We start from the raw sequence: 13,207 nt of genomic DNA on the forward strand, positions 1-13,207 counted from the left end.
TCCGATTTAAAAACGAAAAGAAAATTGCATTAGTCATACAATCGTGTAACGAGCATGTTCATTGCGTTTTAATGTCTGGGTTTGCACGAAAATCAGTAAGTTCGCGTGATGAGTGGCATATAAAAAGAAACTGGTATAATGACTGTTACTCGTAGGTTATGGCCGGCCATGAGCCGTGGTGGGTGCTAGCGGGGCAGGTAACGGCAGCGAGGTGACAACAACAGGTAGCAAGCTATTTCTATATTAACGTATATTATCGTCCGATTCTGTATGTTGTTTAGCTAACGAATATTGCTGATTTATAATAGACACTGTAAACATCAATAAAACAACGAAGCTAGGAATGCACTGTTTTCCGCAAACAAAGCGGATGCGAACTTGATATGCGATGGCATTAAAATGAAAGCTGTCTAGATTTTAGCGTAACTATTTACACCATGACCCTTAACATTTTCCAGCATATACGATTGACGCCACATAAAATATGGTCGGCTGTCGAAGTGAAGGCCGTCCGGCGGAGCGGCGGCGCGGGCGCAGCAAATGTCAGCCGCGTCCGGGCGCGGGCGCGCCGCACGGCGGCGGCAGGTGCACAGAAATAACAGATGCGGCCGCTGATTTTGGGGAATGGGGATTCAAATAGGGCGTGGTCATATTCTCCTTTGTTAATATTGGAACTGGGTAGTCTTAACTACACAATAATTGGCAATTTTCAAGCGACAGACAAAACTGATTGTCCGAAAACAGTTTAATTATTAAAATACACCTTAAAAGCAATTTATTATTTTTAATCTTTAATGAACTGGAAATAAAATGTTATGATACCTAGCAAATCACGCTCGTAAAACGATATTTAACGCCCTTGAGTAGAGACATTTTAGTGGCGAAAGGCGAATAATTCCTAAACCAGTAATTCAAAAAGATTTGTCTGGCCTCAAACTTTAGTGTTGTTACTTGCTACGATGTAGGAATTTAAACACACTATTCCACTTTTAAATTCACTTGATGCTCGATAAGCAATATTGAGCGAATTTCAAATGAATGACGGCAGTACAGAGAATGTACATTCAATTCGTGTTCATAGTAAAAACTTAGGTTTGTTATTATAATGATAAGTTCAAGAAATTAATACTTATTTTTTTAACGAATCTAACGAATTTATAAAGCAAATAAAATATTGGGTTTTCTTTTCGCCATTTTGGGTCGAATCCTAAAAGGATGTGCTAATTGTAACTGAATGGAAACATCCTCAATTCGAGATAAGGTAGGATCGATTAACTGTGTAGGTATATTACGCGGCGGCCATGTAAATTTTATTTTTGTAAGTATACGGCAAAACTGTGCAGGTGAACAGATGGTAATAATCATCACTTATGTCATCAACGAATCAGTATCTATCTACCAACCTTAAGTAAAATCAAACATGTATTTATTATTATCATAATAATACATTATGCTGTTGTACTTATTTTCTGTTACTGCAGAGCGATTTAGATAATGTGGTATTACTAAAATTGCATTATTAAGTTATTATAAGTACCTAATCTATAAATACGTAAGTGATTGCATTCTTGAATTACGTGACAATTGAAGACAAACAGCAGGATGTCTAGTAGGTAAATACTACTAGTTGGAATAATCATAGACGAGTAAGGAAAATGTAACCAAATAACGATAACAATTTACCAGAAATAATGAAAGTGAAAGTATTAACAGTTTTTCTTTACGCATCAGTGGATTTATACCTTGTAGTTTTGTTGCGTGGAACGCTAGTTTAGCTAAATATTGGTTTTGTCGTCGGTACCGTTACTAATCAATTGCGAATTACAATTTCGATGTTCAATACGAAATTACAGAGACTATTACAAAAACCCCGGTGTTGGATGGTATAGTTGCACTGAATTTCCAATCGGTTACACTATTCGAATTAAGTAGGTTTGAAGAGTTATAATTGTTGGTATTTGTTTTCAACGTGTGGTCTTGCAAAGCTCTTCGCTACCAAATAAAATATACATGTTGTACGGTCTTTTGTGTCATTCTTCTTCTTGTTCCAGCGCCTGTCCATTACTGGACGTTGGCCGTCAGCTTTGAGAACTCTTCTCTGTCAGAAGACGAAACAGCTGTTCCACGGTTGTAATGCAGGTCCATTCGCGGATGTTTCGCAGCCACATCTTCTTCCTCCTTCCTCGAAAACTTCAATTTTTCTCATTATATTTAATTGGAGCAGCTGGTATCTTTCATTCGAAAGAACATGCCCCATATACACCCTACTTTCCGTTTTTTGATGGTTTGCATCAATTTCCGGAACATACCGATGCGTGGGAGAACATTCACATTGTCCAACTTATCTTACTATCATTTACTATCTTACTGTCATAAAAGATACAATTTTCATTTTATGTCGGTGTTTAATTCACCCATTTCCTAAGATTACTTAAATTATGCGTGCATAAAGCGCATAACTAAGTTGTTAATGGCATAATCTGACTATTACATTCTATTTGCAGTAAGTATCCAAGAGAAGAAAAATGTTGAGTTCACGTTTTTATTATTTGTTGTTGATAAGCTAGCTTTATTGTGCTAAGATTTTATTAGACGCTAAGAATTAGTACTAAGTTATAGTGAGGCTCTGCATGTTCTATCACACCTATCGGAATACTACAGAAACTTTTAATGGAATTTGAAAATATGAATTTTCTGGCACGTCGTGTCGTTGAATATTAAGCGATAGGTAGTAAGTGGCGATGCCACCTTTTTTTAATAGTAATACGTAAGGGTTCGGTACACCAAAAGCAGGAACAAGTCAGAAGCAGCGCGGCGCAGTTTCAAGTTTAGTTAACAAATAGTATTATTATGCGCACTGCTAAGGAGTGGAATTCTCTGCCGTGTTCTGTATTTCCGAATGCATATAACCCGGGTGCTTTCAAGGCCAGGGTGAACAGGCACCTTCTGGGCGAGCTCCATCTTAGGCCTCGTCAATGCCTTCGGGCAAGTCTGGGGCCAAGAGCAAACCCATCACAGGTAAATAAAAAAAATAGTCAAATGTTACTAAACAGTTTTGTTACTAGTATATAGTTGTTTAGTCACAATTGTAAAGAATAAGCAAACTTTTTTTTTTCAGTATACTGCTTCATACAGTTTCTTGTAGTAACTCGAGCCCGTGCTGCTACTGCTTTTGGTGTGCCGAATCCTTTAAACAACTAGTGGTAAAGTATAGTTCACTCCACGTGGCATTTTATAAACTTGTTCGATCACATTCAGGCGATTCGATAGAAAATCTTTTATAATTTATAGTAAAAAAGTAGTACCAACCCTAAAGTAGTAGATTGCAACCCTATGGTGGTAGTGACTACACCACGCTACGGCTGCAAGTTTTTACCCTCCGTGTGAGGCTGCCTTAGAACTTAATACTTTGTTAGTCAAACGCTTAAAGGCGAATATACCGCAGTAGACCGCAGGTCTGGGACATCAGGCAAGCTTAAGCAGATTCCGTTCCGCCAAATTAAAGTTCATTCTAAAATGGATATATTTAGCTACTAGGTACTATGGTACTTTTAGAAACATTAATATAAAGTACCCTTAATACGGGCAAAAAACTAAGTAATTAGCCCTCAAAGATTGCAAGACAGACAGATTTGAAGGAAAATTTGACATTCTCATACAATGTAGCTGCTACTTTCTAACGTTGTTAAAGGTCCTCAAAGACACATTTTCAATTAAAAGTAAATAAAAATCACGCTCATAATCGCTAACAGGGTAGACATAGCAACAATCCGAAGACAAAACTTGCAGTCACTTTTGGTATTCGTATTTTAATAAAGGTACATAGATTTCAAGGAAAAAGTTATCCCCAAACACTGTTGGTGATTCATACTAAGAATCAAGGGAAGACCTTTCCCAGCAACGGGGTTAGTTGGGCTAAATAAGATAAAGATATGATTTTTATTATTATCTTAGGTTTCCTCGGCTTATGCCTTGCCGGTTTACTGACCTAAGGCAAGTACATATCAAGGTCAATACTTTCATTAGTTTTGTGTGATACGTACGGTATGTGTGGGTTGTGTACTTAGTTGCATAGTGATTTGTATGTTGGGTGTCTGGTAGGTTGTGTGATTGACTGTGTGTTGAGTTGTGGGGTAGTTTGAGTGGCGATAGGTGATGAAGTACTTACAGCTTTAGAGTAGCCGCTGCCGGCGCTGCCATCGGAAGAGTTGCTGAGCCTCCTCTCGCTGTTGGACGCCGGTGGCGACCACGCAGACCCACTGTCCGACGGCATTGTGACACTTCACCAACAACTGTCTCACATCATCTCGCCACCAGTTCGCACACCACTAGGTTCACTGTCCAACTCTACCGTCCATTGCACGCATCCCTTGTACCTGTTGAAGAAACAATTACTTTGATTTTTTTGGTAATTAGTGTATCAGTCCAGTCGCAATAAGGAATGACAGTGGTTTTTATAGTTTTTCCTCGGATGACATTCACTACGTACTCAGAAGACAGATTTACAAATGAGTATAACTTTACAATTCACAATAACAGCAGTTGAGTACGAATGTAAACCAAACATTACATTTGCATCATATTACGAAATTAGTAAGTAGGTATATAAACATTATTATTCACCACAATGAGAGAGCGGGAGCTCAGAATAGCTCCAGTTACAAGCAAGTAAAATGAACACTTGGGTATTGCTTATGCAAAATCTGTCGTCTTCAAATGAGTCATCCTTATCACGCCGAAAACAAGATAAAATAACATCGCAACGCGCAGAACATACAGCGGTAACCTTAGATTCACGGTGAGAAATAAAAACAAAACAAAATCGCTGGCTTTTGTAATAACAAAATCACGTAGCCTTATGTAATGTTCACGAGAAGACAATGGTGTAACAACAACAGTGCATTAATTACCCGTATATCAAATGTCCACGGCCAACTTAGGTACACAACAATAACACGGGAACAATAAAGTTCACAATTGTTCGGATATTATCAGCGAATAACCGTTATTGCTGGTTTTACGTTCCCCGCGTCCGAAACGGCGGCCGCCGCGGTCGAGACTGGCCCCGCGCCCCACGCCACAAGCGTAGAATGACAGCCTACAGATAATAACGTTGTATTATTAGATTATATTTAACTGATTTGTTTAGTACCACAGGTAAACTTACTTTACCAATTCAATTACTCTTAGGTTATAAGGAATCTTCGCGAGTTACCTATTTATTGCAAATATTCCGTGCGTTGCGTCCGTCGTTGCCGTAGCGAGATTTTAGTTTGCACCAGGTGCAATGTTTTGTCGTTTTGAACACGCCGGTCTTAATAATGTTGCATGAAATAATGCACACGGAGTAGAGACACAGAGTAGGTGACGTCAATGTGTACAAAATGTCAACTGCAGAGTAGTAAACCCTTGTACCTAACTCTGTTCTACCATGCACGGTTTACACTAAACAAATGTTCCTACATATCGCTATTTTGACATTCACTTCACCGTCGCCACCTCCGTACGCCAAATAGCCGGCGATATGTCCTACATACCATCGATTAATCTCCAATCTAAGCCCCAGTTTTAAAAAGGTATTTACCAGCACGTGATCCATTATCCATTCATGTGACATAGTGAACCCCATAACACAATGTGACAGTCTCGCACGCGCGATTTATCGCGACCAGAGAAATGCTCGCATTGTGTCCCTGCTAGCCAAGTGAACTCTTGGGACATGACATAAAATTGGGAGCAATGATGACGAATGGTCAAACTACATTTAATAACGGTTTAAAATACCGAACATATTTATTTGAAAGACGTACAAATATATTAGTTTATAGGCGCCTAAACGATTTGAAAGTTTTGTTTAAAACGTTCATGTGAAATGAAGCAACATAATATAAATTATTTATGCTAAATCCCTATGTTATGGAGTATTTTTTAAACCAACAGCAAAGTGTCGTTAACACGAAGTTGCTGGCCACAATAGTCACGGGACACTTTCTATGTTACAACACGACGCGTGAGCAGATAACGGCGAAATTGGTCTGCTGAATACAATGCACAATAACACCCTTAATGCCATATAAATACAGTTTAAGTTGAAGGTGAAAGGGCAATCTGCAGTCGTTTGCAAGGATATGCACAAGGGCTGGCGGAGAAATCGGTCGCGATGTCCTGATTTGTAGATTTGTTTATTACGCTTAGGATTGCGACAGACCCAGATCTGACAATCCAGTTGCGACAGTACCTACAGTTTTGCATTGAATATAATAATTGGCACTTATTAGCGTTTCGAATGAGTTATTTATTACTTAAATAAACAAAGTGCGTCAACTACTTGCAATTTCTGCTGCAATTTCATTTTGAAGTGGCTGTCATGCATACGAATGTAAATAGCTTTGAGTTATCGATATTATCGGAATTTTAATATACTTAACATTGCTTGACATTTAAAAGGAATCTCAGTCGTTTTCCAGGAAGGCTCGAGGTCGGTCAGTAACATTATAGACGTACCTAGTTGCGCTCGCGCATATTGAGGTGCCGTATTGAATTGAGCGGACTTAATGACCGTAGGGTAATCACATAATGTAATAAAACGTACAGAAGAATATGTATAGTAATATTAATCTGGCATATTTAACATATACTTGTACGATTTACTTAATATAGAAAGAAGGCTATACTAGCATAGTGAAAGATGAGCGCATGTCGCAACGTCACGTACATAGAATTTTCCATTATTTAGACGTGTCCGTTGAACTTTTTCCATATTTGGCTATCTCGGGAGTCGTAGCCAAGCATGAGTCAGCTTTTTGCTGTGATGGATATTATCTAGATTACAATAATCTGGTGATATTGTTGTCTTATTAGCATTTACCCGTCGCGCAAGTAAGGCGGCATCGTGAATCAAAATAGCTGTATCTGCGGCGGCGATCGCAAAAACGGTAGCGTAACGGGACGCGCACGCGCTCCGCAAGCCAACCCGTCCCCGGTTGGCCACTGGACATTGTCGTTTGTTGACGAGTTTTTTGTAACATACTGTATTTTTAAAACTAAACTTGCACGACGATCTGATACAGCCCCCGCGAGCCCGCGACCCACAAGCGGGGCTAAACAACTTTTATTTTTACACCGACATTTGGTTTGGTATGCATGCAATACCTACCTACTTTTAAGTAACAGGTACATACGGTAAGAGTTAGATATAGTCTTTTTCAACAAACAATTATTACCTAAAGCCTCTACCGCGAATAGGCTACCATAGACTGTTTATAAAAAAGAATCAGTTTCACCAAATAGGCTCTTTTAGTAAGCATACTCTATAAGCTAATATTCAAATGAAACTCATAGTCATACCAAAAATGTAACAAGTAGCGGTCGTTTAGCAAATGTTCACATACCACAAGGCAAACCAATGTAAGACAAGCCAAGTAGAAAATCACAAAATGTCGTAAGTATTATGGTCACGTTTGCGAACGACCGTCCAACGGTGTAAAGAGTTAGTAGCAGACTAATAATTCAATTTAGTAGCATAATGCAAGAATGTTTGGTTGGAACGCATTCAAATAGTCACATTAAGCGGAATATGAAGTCGAAAATTGCAAAGAATGTTAGAAAAGTTTAACAAGTATGTGTATTTTAGAAATTTTGTTTCCATTGGCGGTCCTGACGCGCTTAGGGACGGTACTGAAAAGTATCGGCGTCCAAAGGACGTAATATACGATCCCGACGACCCGATTACTCTAGCCATAGAGGCAGCCAATCAGCTCGCGACACCAAACACTTCAGGACCCCGATACCGACCCCGCCGGCGTGGTCGACGATTTCCCTCATTCAGCGTTTATCGTTATCGACCCGATAGGGTCGATTAATTCTTTCAAATATTTTTCTCTCAGATGACGCCCTGAGCCGAGGTTCGCGCCCAACTGGGCACCCTCAGGCCTGTTGTCTTAAACGTTGTACCGGGTGAGAACCTTCAGCGCTCCCCATTTGTCCGGCCAAGTAGTTAATGCCATCTGCGGCAAATCTACAATAAGTCAAAAAAAAGCGGTCCTGACGTTAACTAAAATTATAAAAGTTATACCATCATGATTCGTGTAGTGACTATTTCTGGAACATTCAAAAGTATGTCAGAAGATAAACATATTCAAAGGCTGTAATTCTCTATTTTATTAGTGATATACATATTTACTGGAAGTGAACATAGTTCAATCTATTTTTCGACTTCAATATAATTTTGAATAGATAATAAAAAAATAAAAAGTACATGTGTTTGTCTCAGAGTTCTCATTATAGAGAGATGCCGCGGCAGAATCAAAAATGGGTCCGTAATATGCACAAAACGAGCATATTATAAGATGCGACGATTGTATTATACAACTTTCCTCGTCATTAATTGCTTCTTTGGTATCGCGCAATCACACCTAACGCTTGCTTGTGTCACTACGCAATGAAGAGCGGGTACATCGATGTAGCGGTCCAGCCAGAAATGCCTTGGCGCGGCTGCATCACACCCGACGTGAGGAAACAGCCTACCAATATGCGGCTCGTGTAATTTATTGCTGATATCTCCCTTTTTCCTATGATCTGTGATGTTTGTCATTCACTCCAAGCACTGGAACTTCTATATCTGACTGTGAATGTACCCACGCACCTACAATGAGTCCGCTTCTGATAAGGCTCGGGTTTGGATTACTGTCGCTATCTAGTTGACATCTTTCACCAAATGTCGTATACTCCCAAAATTACAACACCGACAAGAAAGTTAAGGTCAAGCAACTCATAAAACAGTAGAGTCAGTGTGTAAAAAGCTAGTTTTTCCACCTTTATAATTGCTACGGCAATCTTTAAGTCATTCGCCTTAAAACTTACAGTTACACCAAAATATAGATGACGATTGCGTATCATAAAGAAGACTTCGGTTCCGTGGATAATTAAAAATATTTTACAAGTAATTAACTATGTGGGACACGCAAGAACACACAATCAATGAAATCGATATTCATCTTTAGATTGATAGATATAAAAAAAAATGCTAAGTAAAGATGACTAAACCTGATAACACTATTACAGTACGTTTGACCGCTAATATGTATACAGAGTGTTAGTGACATCGTAATGAATACTGATCGGGATGATCCAGACCATGATTCTGAGTTATATGATTTTGTTGTTGTTTTTTTTTAATTATGTTCAATTCTGTACTTTTTCTGTGGAAAATTCTACTTGATATTAACTCAGAATAATGGTATAATGGTATAGAATATGGCGAATAATGGTCTGAATCATCCTTAAAAGTTTTCGTTACGATGTCACTAACACCCTGTATACTTATGTTTGTTTCTTCCCAACTTCTTAAGCACTAGTGTGCCAATTTGTCTTAGGAGCTCGCTTACAAGGCATACCACCACAACTATCTTTTGAACATCACAAAATTAAAATACTTATATGTAGTATAGGTCCCTATACAAAATAAATTGGTTGCCTACTCGTTAGATGTACCTTTACATTTTTTTTGTTTGTAATTGATAATAATTTCGAAGAAACATTTTAGAGGTCGATTAGAATTTAATTTTTTATTGTAGTATCCATGAACTAAAAGAAATTGGATGGAAACGTGTGGCGTTAATTAAGTACGGTATTAAGTTTCCATCATAACTTTCCATTTTCTAGAACTGATTAGCATACGTAATAATAATTCATTAGCTTAACGATCTTAGATTTCGAAGTTTACGAGGTATAAACGCGAATCGATAAACGTACAGTTTAAGTAGAGCACAAAAATACGCGGACAAGCTGCATAGCAACGCTCTACTGGATTACTAAAGAAACCAAAAAAGGTGCTGTTTAAGATCCACATTCTATCCATTCCGAAGCTTACGAAACCTGCAGGTAGATGGTGTATTTTCTATTCCTTTAATGGCTAAGGCACATGTCTTATCCAGGTACTGGTATTGGGTATCTGGTGGCAGACATATGCCGATGACGAAACTAGAGCCCGCCCGACAGATGGCTACCTCACCGGCTTGAGAAACTCAGGGTATTGTATAACAGCTAAAGGGCATTCTGGGATGGTAATTTAATGTGTATTATTAAAAAAAGCTATACGGCTTTGTTAAGTAAACTGCCACCATTGATACCAACATTGTCTAACAAACCATTAGATAACATAGCTAGTATTAGCTACCGGCTATAATGTTATGCAGTCAGAGCCCTGTCAGTTTTATCTAGTACAGATTCAATTGAGAACACTAAGGGCAGTTTCACACTAGTCGATTTTAGAGTCGCGGTGTCCCACGACTTATGCAAAGCGATGTTGAAATTATGGACACTGCAGTAATTACTATTAAAAACTACGACAACGCACTACTAAACACGCTTAGCACCATTGCAAGGTCCAAATAGATGGACTTAAAACAACAATGGAGGTTCACAGTTTTCCAATCAAATGTTAACAATAGAGCCAAATAATCTTGGCTCAGTAGACAACGCAGCAAGTATAATATGCCTTGGAAAAAACCAAGCGTACACGCGATTATATACTTCACTTGGTGTAAAATTGCCTTCAGCTTTATTATGATTTAGTCTACCAATAAAACTATTGCACCTACAGTTTTTGTTACCTACTTTATATAATGTATCTTGTTATGTACATTATATTTTTGTATCTTAGTTTATTTGATGTAAAAGGTAAATTATTTCATGTATATTATTTCATGCATATTCTTAACTCGGGTTTAATTTTTCTTATCCATCTCGATAACACTCGATTTATATTATGGGTACGTCAAGGCCACATAGCACATTACCTGGTCGCCATTTTGATTCTTACAAATCGCTATATCTAATATCTGCAGCACCAAAGCGAATCGATAGATGTTAAGATCATTAAAATCAGACAACGCATTATAACTTCAAAGTGCAACCTAGGAACTTTGAGTACCTACATACTCGTACATAGATATTAGCCTATTTTCATTACATACTTAGTAGAACAATTTGATTTGATATTGTTTGATTCTTGCAGGCACCTGCTAATTTTATTTTAAGTTATACCTGTCATTTTTTCATTTCATTATCCGTCGAAAAGGAAAAGGACGCATGATTGACAACTGTTAATTTTAAAATTAATATCCGGGAAATAAAATAGGAATCTCGGTGATATTCAACCCGTTAGACGTCTAGTGTCAACTTAATTCTGTCGGGTTATTGGCCAATGTAAAATTTTGAGAGGGTTGTTTAAATTTCTGCCTAAAATTGACATTCGTTCCATATTTTTTGCCTGTCGATTATCCGTCCCTTTCCTTTTCGGCGGATAATAAAGGACAGGTATAACTTAAAATCAAATTAGACGGTGTGTACTATAGATCAGCACCATTTTAAATAAAAAAATTGAATGCTACGATTCGGCTTTGCCTCAAAATCACTAAACTGTTAACACAAAAATATGGTCCCAGCTGCGATATCTCACTTGAGTTCAACTACGCGCCCGCGCAACCCGTAATTTGGATGTTCGAAACTCAATAATAAAACTTTTGCAAAAAAGAGCATAACTCAGGCCCGACGACCTTTGGAATTTCGTGATGGCTGAGATTAATGTTCACCACAAAAGCGACCGAATTTTAAATTACTATAAGAAATTGAAGGAGTTACAACCTTTGGGAAACGACGAGGAAGAAAGGTAGTACAAAAAAGAAAAGAATAACATCGTAAAGCGGTACACAGACGGCCTTGGGTTTTACTGTAGGCCACATACCGGCTATTGCTCCTACAGGCGAGGTATGTGCGCAGCCGGTTCTGTTTTTGTGGGACTACTTTGGGTTGAGTGTTTTGATGGATCGATTTCGGGATCCTTGACTTGGAGAGGTAGCCCGATACCCTTGTAAATTAAAAAGTTAACAATGAATTTGATAGTGCTAAAAGTTGCGAATATAAAATGCCTAAAACAGCTACTAACTCTCTTATGCGTTTCGAGTTCGGGGCCCTCAGCCACGCCCCTTTATCTCGGCATCCAGTTAGGCGCATCTATGCAACCTTCCCATTAACTTTTACTTTCCGCTGTCTTGATGAATTTAGTTTTAATATTAATGTAAACATAGATGTAGTTTGCGGCGAGAAAGTTTAGGGATCGTGTGCTTCTCGTGGTAGTGAAATTTTTTATAAAAATGATAACATCTTTATATGGTATTATCGTGCGAGAATTTGCTGTTAGAACAACTGGTATTTCGAGATTGAAGAAATTATACACCACATGCGACAACATGACGTCTTAGAACTCTTAAATTATTCACAAATTTACGGTTCACTTAACTTACCATTGTTTATGATGTATTTACGCCTAACGTTCTAATAACGGTATTTTACACATAGCTACACATAAATATGAATAAAAATAATATTAAAGGTTTTAACCGTGACGCCGCCGCACCATTCACCGAAATTGTATAATTTGAAATAATTGTTGCAATTAACACAATTAGAGCAAGAACACATAATTGATATGCTGTATGTTCTAGTTTTGAATTTGATTAAGATAACGCCATGGACTAACATGTACTAAGGATGTGGTTGGGAAATGAAATAATGCCATGACGTTCTATAGAATTTCCGGACTAAAATATAAGAAATTCTTCGTCTGTCGCTTCTAAACATATGCTTTAGCAAAAAACTTAAGATTCGGATGAGATAAGCGAGTGAAGTGGGGTCTCAATGGGATTTCAATTTCGCAACGGCCATATTTTTCAGGAATTTACCATATTGCGAACCATTTTGGTATCGAAATGACATTGAACACAGATTGATATGTAACAGATAACTAAAAGTACTGAGGTTGTTACTTAAATTGCAAAATAGCACCTTACACAGCTTGTGTCAGATTCCGGGCATTTTGCCATTTGAAGAACATTGCATCAGCGGCGGTGTGATACGTGAATGTAACCTGAATACTAATGGGCGAATAAAAAATCGCCAACTTCTCCTTTGTTTAATAATTCATAGGATCACAAGATTTTGTAAGTGCAGAATCGACGGATATTATGCAACCATTGATGGCTGTGTAATTGTAATCGGGTATGTACAGAAGAGAGCTCCAAAACATCTTATAGGCGTATCGAAACGCATGTTTATTAGAGAGGTATTGGTACACGAAATATAAGGCATTGAAGCTGGTACATTTACTAAAATCACTTTGTTACGGTAGCTACATTTTGTAACGGAG

General features: G+C 38.1%; 1 protein-coding gene across 6 annotated transcripts in view; it reads right to left on the reverse strand.

The window, feature by feature from the left end:
* LOC126380442 (LIM domain only protein 7) overlaps nt 1–13,207 on the reverse strand; it is a 102,090-nt gene that overhangs the window by 40,430 nt on the left and 48,453 nt on the right. For 5 of the 6 annotated variants that reach the window (XM_050029848.1, XM_050029847.1, XM_050029849.1 and 2 more), the window contains one exon: nt 4,169–4,376. In XM_050029848.1, coding sequence (XP_049885805.1) covers nt 4,169–4,273 — 105 coding nt within the window. In that variant the 5' untranslated portion in view covers nt 4,274–4,376. Of the gene's footprint in view, nt 1–4,168; nt 4,377–4,910; nt 5,067–13,207 lie in introns of those variants that run through there. The other variant, XM_050029846.1, reaches the window with a different exon arrangement.

Source organism: Pectinophora gossypiella, chromosome Z (assembly GCF_024362695.1).
Source record: "Pectinophora gossypiella chromosome Z, ilPecGoss1.1, whole genome shotgun sequence".
In the NCBI taxonomy this organism is placed as follows: domain Eukaryota; kingdom Metazoa; phylum Arthropoda; class Insecta; order Lepidoptera; family Gelechiidae; genus Pectinophora; species Pectinophora gossypiella.